The sequence below is a fragment of the Formica exsecta genome, unplaced genomic scaffold (genome assembly GCF_003651465.1).
Source record: "Formica exsecta isolate Colony F162 unplaced genomic scaffold, ASM365146v1 scaffold258, whole genome shotgun sequence".
NCBI classification, from domain to species: domain Eukaryota; kingdom Metazoa; phylum Arthropoda; class Insecta; order Hymenoptera; family Formicidae; genus Formica; species Formica exsecta.
Window position 1 is genome coordinate 423,535 of NW_021849849.1, and position 9,766 is coordinate 433,300.

Below are 9,766 nucleotides of genomic sequence, written 5' to 3' on the forward strand. Positions count from 1 at the left end.
GTCGAAGCGAATCATCAACTCGCTCTCACCGTGCACGGATTCTCCTCTTTCTCTCCCCTGGTGCATTACCTCATCGGAGCGGGGTCGGTGCGTGTGACGAGCGTATGCGCGCGTTGTGCAACCCGTCACCCTGATTCGTCGTCGAGGTGAGAGAGAAAGAGAAAGAGAGAGAACGTCGAGGATTCGGGCGTTCGATCGTCTGCTGGAAGCAAAACAATGCGCTGCTGGTGTAGCGCGTAGCGTCGCTCTATTTGCGTGTATGTGTGCTGCATACCTGTGTGTATACGTACCTGCTGCGCGGCGCGCTAGTGTGCGTTTGTTTATGCGCGTAGATTAGTCGCGCGACATTCATTCAACAGCCGGACGCGCTTCGATGCACCACTCTTGTCATCGTCGTCGTCGTCGTCGTCTGTCATTTCGAAAGTAACCGAGTAAGAGCGGCGCGTATATACGTTATAAGTGAAAGAGTAAAGAGGGTGTCGTCTCCTTGCGCGTATTTATCCAGTGAATCACGCGCGTCCCGTCCGATTACGCACGGCTGGGTCACGTCGCCGGATACGACGTATATATACACGCGCCGCGCCGTATATTATTGTTGACGTGTCGGCGGCGAGAGAAGGAGAGTTAGACGAGAGCGGCTCGAGCTAATTATCGGAGAACGACAACGGGTATCCTTTCGTCGTGGGAGGAGAAGTAGTCTCTCGCAGTAAGATTTTTCTCATTCGGAAGAAAATCTCCAGTATTTCCGACTGTTGACAACGGTGTTTTTCCGCAGGAAGAGATCGCACGCAGTGTTTTCCATCTCTCTCATTCTACCTTCACAATTGTCCGTCCGTGTTGTGCCGAGAGAACGTCGACCCACGTAAACATCGGCGTGGGAGAAAGAAAGAGAGAGAGAGAGACGTTTGCCAGCGCAGAAAGAGAAAGACAGCGGCAGCATCGGACTAGAAAGAGAGAGAACAACAACACAAAGAGAGAGAGAGAGAGAGAGAGAGAGAGACCCGTCCAGGTATCCATTGCACATTTACTACAAAGCAGTGGTAAGCTTGCAGCGCAAACATCCGTGCTCTCGCTATAACGTAAACAGACTGCAAGAAAATGCCGAGTGCCGAGGAGACGACGTATCTGATCGGCGTGATGCCGGACGGCGTGGGAGAAAGAAAGAGAGAGAGAGAGAGAGACGTTTGCCAGCGCAGAAAGAGAAAGACAACGGCAGCATCGGACTAGAAAGAGAGAGAACAACAACACAAAGAGAGAGAGAGAGAGACCCGTCCAGGTATCCATTGCACATTTACTACAAAGCAGTGGTAAGCTTGCAGCGCAAACATCCGTGCTCTCGCTATAACGTAAACAGACTGCAAGAAAATGCCGAGTGCCGAGGAGACGACGTATCTGATCGGCGTGATGCCGGACGGCGCGGCGCAGGCGGACACATTCCTAACGCGCGACGTCGACCTGCTGGTGTCGCAGATCAAGGAGAATCTGCGGCTGTCCAGCCTGAAGGCCAAGTCCAGCGTCAGCCATAAGAACAGCCGGCCGTCGCCGTACCGGATACCGGCGCGTTCCTGGGCGGACCCGGCGGCCGGTTGCGAGGTTTGCGGCCTGCGATCCAGCAGCCAATCTCACCATCAACAACAGCAGAATCACGTGACCGGCGGTCATCATCATCATTATCACAGCCACCTGAAGAGGACCGAGAGGAATAGAGTGGACGATGATCCATATGAGGTGCTGCAGGAGTTATTGCGCGAGGGCGGTCTCATCAAAGAGGCGGTCAAGAGGTTGCAGGCGAACCTTGACGAGCTCTCGAGCTCGGAGGTGGATGAGGACGAAGAAGTGGACGACGAGGACGACGAGCAGCGGTCCAACGGCGGCTACCGTAGAAAACCATATTTCTACGATTCCGAGGACGAGCCGCTACCGCCGATGTATGAGCCCCTGGAACTGTGAGTCGTCCCCAGCGGGAGTGCTTGAAAAGAATCTTCTCTGACGTTTTTTTCTCGTTCTCGCCGTGAATGGCATCTTTGAATACTACTCTGTTGAAAACTACAGACATTTCTCCGAAATGATCCATTTTCTTTTGTGATTTGGGACAAATTATTTAAAAAGTGGCTCGAGATACCTGCGAAAGGGCAAGGAAAACACGTTTCCTTCATTCTGTCGGAAAAAAAAACGTGGGAGTGAACGTGTGAGCGTGTAGCGGTGAGAAACGCGAGCGCGACCGTAGACACAATTAGGCGAGAACTCGCCTTACATGGCCGTGTTTGTAAATACATTGCGTTGTCGGCGCTGCGCGTTAAAACCTCGCTTCGTAATGCCTCGGCCGAGATCGCCGTCGTCGTATCGACGCTCGACGCGGCCCTACGTGGAAGACTTATGGCCGCGAGCCACTCGCGCGGACTCGCTCCGTCACCGTGCGAGAAGCGTGTGTACGCGGAGATGTTCCTTTCCCGTAACATATTGCTCTATACTGTGTCAGCGGTATATTGATCCGTATCTCAAATAAATAATTATTGCTGGCGATAATTAATAAGTTTTTATTAATAACGATTCGGTGCGTCTATTATCGTATTATCACTAAGAATCCATATGCGAAATTTTCATTTCCAGAGCGGGCTCTATATTATGTTTGTTGACGTCCAAAATTATCGAGAAATATCGCCGGCGATAATCATAGCATACGCGCGGGATGTATTTCTTTATATACTTTTTTGGGAAAATATTGATTCTCTTTATAGCATTATTTTTTTACATGATGTTTATTATTTATTGTTTATAGTTTATTAAAATATGTATACTGACAATATCGTTATCACAGTATAGAGTACTACAACAGCTGATTTGTTGCGAAACTCTTGATTATTGCTTCAAGTAAACGAATTTTTGTAGATACAGAGAAGAAAGATTAAAAAATTATGCATTATGATATTATTATTTGTATAATACATTTTTTATTTAATAAAAAATTTTGATGGTTAGAGATTTATTATATTTTCGATGCTTATAATGAAAAGAATTGAAAATTTAAGGAAACTTGAGAGACAAATCGCAACATCTCTTTGATATTTTAAAATTTATTAATTTCATATTTGTATACACGCATTTCGAATATTTTTAGAAATTGGATCAATTGGTTATTTGATAAATTTATTTAACACGTCATCTTGCGTTCGGACTCTTCGTGCAAGTTGTTTAGTTTGGATTGCATCAGAAATCTATGTTAACTAATTCCTAGTATAAGCCAGACGCCATCGTTGTTTCGATTACAGTATTAGATGAAGAAAGAAAGATTTAGTCGATGGTTTGCACTGATGGCTTCATAATTTAAACAAAAAATAACGATCGTATTACGGTATATCTATAATAGAAAGTCTCTTTTTATGCTGTACTTTACCGTCCATGTTGATACACGTTCTCTCCTTCTCTCTCACACAGCCTCTTTCCTAACTCGATCTTCCATTTTTTTTCTTTCCCACCGATTTCCCAGCAACATGTACATTATCTACATCTTTGACATTTTACATCTCTTTGTTAATACTCGAGCGCGTCAAAATTGCCCTAAACGATACAACCAAACAGAATCCCGTGGAATTTTTTTTTATTTTAAAATTGTAACAAGTCTGAGAATTCTCCATTTATTAACTTCAATCATTTTTTTTTTAAATATACAATTTCATAAATAAACGAATTTGTATTCTCAACTAGACTTTGAGACTTCCATTTGTACAACGAATCTCATTGTCAGTTCAATTCTCACGGTATATTCTCGCAGACGTAAGTATTTTCGTGTAAACCTTTGCGTCGACCTCTTTTTATTCTCTTTGTTACTCTCGCTGCTTTCACCGAACGACAATATTTATCCTTAAGGACGCAGCTGTCGGGAAGTAGACCGAGCTTAAGCTAAGTTATCAAAGTTGATCTCGCCTCGCATCGATCGGCTGGTCCGATCGTCGCGCATATCATGAAAAAATAAGTGAGATCATTGTGTGTGTATCTTTCTCTCTCACAACGATTATGTCCCCAATATCTTCGCCAACAATACAAAGACATCGATGGTCGTTGATAGATTGCTGGCGCGGTTTAATAATCGCGATTCTTATTTGCTCAAATTGAACCGTGACATATCTAGGCAGAACTCTCGATACTCTAACAACATATAAAATTTTCTTTTTTTTTATTTTTTATTTTTTTTTTTAAAGGGAAACTACGAGACAATTCGCCTTTATCGTGCTATGTAACTTGCGGGTTCCTTTGCGGGTGGTATTCTCATTCTCTAACGGAAACTCTATTTATAGAGCATCTACACGAGTTCTCGCGTGAGATAATAATTCGACGCGTTTGTTAAGTAAATCAATAAATGAGCACAAGATTCGCTGTGTTTACCTTGTAGGAAACTCGACGACGGAATCTCAGCCTGTATTACGTTTTGCACTTTAAGGATTAGAGAGTTCTCGCGGTATCGTACTTTGAATACGCCAAGTACGCTTATTGTTAGTGCAGATTCAACAAGAGGGAAACTATTGGCGAATCGTAATAATTATAAACTAATGAACAATTTTTGTTTAGATACTTACGTGTGATATCCGAAGTATAGCAATATAAAGAGACTTTTTATGTACCAAACTGCGATCGTTATCTTTTGAAATTAGACTATGAAGAACTGTTAGTGCGGAGCAGCAAACAAACTCCAATTACAAGACAAATATAATTATATCATATTAAACAATGCAATTGTACTCGTTGAATTTAGTCGATAAATCTACTAAATCTTTCTTTCTTTATCTAATATAATCGAGACAACGAAGGCGTCTGGCTTACTCGAAATTAATTAATAGATTTCTGATGCAATCCAAAGTAAATAATCCGAGCGAGATGACATTAGATTAACTCTTCAAATATCGAGGGAAGTAACCAATTGATCTAATTTCTGAAAATATTATTCGAAATGTATATGTGTGTGTAAACAAACATATAATTAATAATAATTTTTAGAATATTGAAGAAATAATAAATCTTTTGAAATAATTGAAGAAATAAATTAGCAGAAAATTTCTCATTAAATAAAATGTATTATAGGAATAATAATATCATAGTATATAATAATAACCTTTAGGTTTATAGATATATATATGTATATCTCTTTTTCTGTGCATGTTTTAGTGCATAGCTACTTATCGCTATTGATCGCTATACATAGGAGAGACATACTGTCGATGTTACAACATACACATTGTACCCACACATGTAAGATCATTGTACGCGGCGTGATAGTATTCCATTGTCGCGTGATTCTCGTTTCGCGCGTGAATAAAGATAAGATCCACATCTGTAGTAAAGGTCCTCACGGGGGCAGTTGTGTGACGTCACGAGCCGACAATTATATATATATCGAAGGCGATTACTATTTCACGTGTGTGATACTGCTACTTATTAATACCATTCGCGTAAAAAAACCGCGGCGTCCGTTTTATTCTTAAACCTCGCAATCAATTCTTAGAAACTTTCGATTATTCCCGGGCGCGCGTGACGTCACAACTACAGCGTCCGGGATTTTATTATAGACGGCGATGGTAAAATGCGGTCGTGACACGGTGACGCAATAAAACGGCACACTTGTACATAGCGATACGAAGCGACTAAGAAACGATCATTCGCGGCTTCGGCGTTGATTTCCGACAACGTTCGTCGCCTTATCCGACTAATTAGATAAGTTTAGCAATTAGTACATATTGCGCGTACCTACTGCGAGCGGAATGAACGAATTGCGTCAGGATTCCACAGTTCCGACAAGGATACTTGTATGCCTATGCGAGTGTGTGTGTGTGTGTGTGTGTGTGTGTGTGTATTGTATATATGTGTTGTATTGTATATATGTGTGCGAGAGTGTGCGTGGGAAAGTTGTGCATTGGTCATTTCTTTGTCTCTTTTTTTTTACAATTACGAGTGAGCGCAATCCTTCGTTCTTTTCTAAGTTCGTCGTTAAGGATCGTGCATTATGAAAACTATATCTCGTTGTGATCGTTGGGCTCGCAAGTCCGACAAGTCTTAATTATAAAATAAAGAAGTTCAAAGTTTCAATGCAGATTTTTGTCGATCCCGCGTTGTCGCGCAAAAACTTTCCATTCGATCCTCCGCACTTCCTTCTTCGTCATCAAACATCGGCATCAAACGGTTCTGTTTGGTGCCCGACGACAGAGCGTGCCACAAATACATCATGGCATCATATAGGATGTCTTATCATTACCGTTCTTCCTTTGCAAGCAACCTTTAGCGATTTGATTAGAGCGAAAGATTGAAAATTAATTACAAAATTATTTTATGCGAGATTCTAATGAATTCATAGAATTCATTATCATAGATACATACGTAAATGAACGACGAGAAATTTCATTTTAATTTAATTAATTTCAAATAGGTTTTAATTGGTAATAATGTGACTTTAATTTTAGGAATTTGTTTAATATTGTTTAATGTTGGAGCTTAGCATATTATAAATTTCCGCGAAATTTGCCTTAGGATAATATTGACTCGTATTTCGTCAAACCGAAGGTCTGTCATCATCAGAAACGGCGATACAGTAACGGGACACCCTGTATAGTCAGCAGTTCACTGGCCTTCTGATCGTTGGCGCGCATTGAAGGTATTCTCCGTGCCAGCTTCTAGAAATTTGCTTTTAGCCTTACGTTCGTCGATCTATCTCACGTTGATGGTAACCACGAAACGTCGTGATAAACCGTCCGTGTTACATGAAACCGCGATATATCTCGGATTTTCCGCGGCGGTATTTGATATCCTGCAAGCCTTTAAGAATGTTTACTATCCACATGCCGGTTCTGAACATTCTTTCTGTTAATCCTTTAATAATATGCAGCGAAAATCTCGCAAACTCGATTTTTCTTATCGACAAGAGAACTGCTAGAACGGTTGCCGTTTCGTAATTATTCTCGGAAAGTTGACTGCGCCGATAATGACTGTAATAATAACAGCAGCTATAAATTATGGTTCTTAAAGGTCTTTGCGGGTGTAAAACGAAACCGACATGTTTTTACGAGCCACTTTGTTCGACGCTTCTGATCTGAAACCGGTGACTAAAGGCAGAAAGGAAAGGGTCCACTGTCGATTTCAGGCAGTTATTTAATAACTTGCGTCTTCTAGAAATTGATGCTCGCTTCGAACACGAGGCAGCTGTTTTGTCGATGCGTGACGCAATACAATTATTATCGCGTTGCGTAATATATATAAAATGACAATTTATTTTTATTTAAAGTCTTGACTTTAAAAACTTAAAAACAAAATTTAGTTTAAAAAACTTAATCTGGAAAAATTTGGCAGCGGCTATATTATTACTCACTATGTCTATTTTTATATATTTTATATGTTATTTTTTGATATTCTATATCTTATCTTTCTGATATTTCTTTTTATTTTCATAATTACATAATATGCATAGATACTGTGTATAATACTTGCTAATTAATACATAATAGATACTTGAGAATTGACAATTACAAAATCTTGGGATTGGAAAGGCTAACGAGCTCGCTCGATCTGCAGAAAAGTTAAATGTCATCGTGAGACAGCATTCGAAAGCAAAGATTGTTAGGTGTCGGTTGTTTTCGCGAGTCACGTCAACTCGGTCGTTTTGTCTTAAGATTTTTATCGAATAACTGGTGACATTCTTGTGTTTATAACACTGCACAAAGTTAAATAAATCGAGCGATAAGTAACGTCAATTTTCGGCTATACTTCTCGGTTTATTTATTACTCGTTTATTCGATGCAAACGCAAAATTACGAAATCTTAGCTAATAAAGTGATTCGTTCTCGTCAGAAAGAGCAAATTTGCTATTAACGCGCGTGCCGATACGAGAAAAGATGTGTATGTGTGCACATATTTCCTACTTTTCTTTTATGTAATTAAATTTTCCCGGATAATCCTATTTACCGAGTCGTTGCTGTTCACTTTATCGCGTAACCGAGATAATCAATGGATACGCGCGAGTTATGCACGGCGCAAAAATAAACGGCGAAAAACTTGGCGCAGCTTGACCTAATTCAAGAACGTCCATTTATACGTTTGTCTACCATCTGTCGTCACGATTCATGTGACATAGATGTTAATTTTACATTAATAGAAACATTTGCGCGAGAGATATATTTAATTCTACTAATAATAATGTAGAGAATTTCTGAAATGGAATATATTTAAGACTTTCTTCACAACTTATCACATTTTCGTATATTTCTATGTGAATTTATTGCCATTGTGCGTATCGCGTATATTTTTAGCAACGATGAACTTGATATTTCTTGCCTTATCAGATTAGTTTTGCAAAATTTTATATGCAAGTTTGCAGATGATCATTTGATATAATTTTCATTCGATTTCTCGAAAATACGCGATGACTTATGTATCTAATATACCTGAATTCTGTCACGTTGCCGATATATTATTTAAACGGTCTGTAAGATAAAACGTGGACATCGCCAAGGCTCTGATAAAGAGTTAAATTGGCTGAATGAATTGATTTCTTGTTATATCAAGAGTTTGCATTTGGTTGATAAAAAAAAAAAAAAAATAACAGTAAGTGATACGATGTGAAGTGTGCAAATTTTAATCAATAACAAAATCTTTCATTTTTTCTTCTTTTTTTTCATTCTGAAGCGATGGCAATTGTTTTTAATCCTAACAGTTCGCATAATTGATTTTATCGACGGTAGCCAGATAGCCTTTTATCATGTTTCGCTTTAACAAATAGCATCTTATATAATACGTGTAACGTTCGCGTGACCTTCAGGCAAGTTTCTTCGAGACTGTCGTCTGTAAACTGAGAATAGGATTCTACATCGACTATAGTTTGAAAGAAAACCTTGCGCTATAATTGTACGCGAGACGGCGTCGCGTTTCACGTTAAACGATTTTTGCTTAACGATATCTATCCGCGAAAAAAAAAACAGTAGGAAAAATCTGTTATCATATTTCGAGATATTTTTTAGATTCTGGTAAAATAAAGCGATAAATCAGATTTATTAATGTACCTAACTGAAAGCGTTTACAATTCACATGTGATTCATAATGAATCAACGAATTCAATCATTGAATGATCCAATCGAAAAACGTCGGATTAATGGATGTTGCGTCATCCCCGAAATGCACGAGATAACGCAAATCGATCACAAGGGTATTACATTAATTAATAATACATAATATTTCTTCATTGTTACGAAACAAGAGACGCACTCGAACGAAAAAATTCTTTTTAAGAAAATCTTTTATTAGTGTGTCCGAAGTTTTTTTCCATTTATCCGTAATTATAAAGCGACAAGTTCGATATAAATCTTTCTTGTTTTCGGCACAGTCAGTGATATGGTCGTAAGTCAACAATTCGAACGCATCTAATAACAGATATCGACCTTGTCTGTGTATTGACACAGATTTCGGCGCGAGATAGCAAACACGCGATGCGACCTAGTTGCACGTTGAAAAAAAACGATACGTACGCATCATATTATAATGATCTCGATTCCTATTAACATATTTGTCACGGTTAGTCTTCCGCCTCTTGCATATTATACACGAGAATTGGCTAATTATGGAACCATAATAGGAAGGTACTTTCAAATTTTAACTTTTTTTTTACATTATCTTTAAAAAAGGCTTTCTTAAAGTAGATACATAAAAAATCTAGAAACTTTATTATCTTATTATATTCTCTTCTACTTTTATTCATTTATCTATTTTACAAAAATATTAGTTTATGAGTGTA

At 39.2% G+C, this 9,766-nt stretch overlaps 1 protein-coding gene across 1 annotated transcript; it reads left to right on the forward strand.

The window, feature by feature from the left end:
- Positions 1-7: 7 nt before the first annotated feature.
- LOC115236568 (GSK-3-binding protein-like) lies at positions 8-4,225 on the forward strand. Its single transcript, XM_029809101.1, has 3 exons — positions 8-706; positions 776-1,125; positions 1,393-4,225. Exons 2-3 carry the CDS (start codon positions 1,099-1,101, stop codon positions 1,948-1,950), a joined length of 585 nt encoding a protein of 194 aa, XP_029664961.1. The 5' UTR covers positions 8-706; positions 776-1,098; the 3' UTR covers positions 1,951-4,225.
- The last annotated feature ends 5,541 nt before the right edge of the window (positions 4,226-9,766 follow it).

Excerpts from the sequence above, each read along its gene's own strand:
- LOC115236568 (XM_029809101.1), top strand. The coding sequence starts at position 1,099 with ATGCCGAGTGCCGAGGAGACGACGTAT. Across the intron at positions 1,126-1,392 it reads GTGCCGAGGAGACGACGTAT|CTGATCGGCGTGATGCCGGA; the intron begins CTGATCGGCGTG and ends GAGACGACGTAT.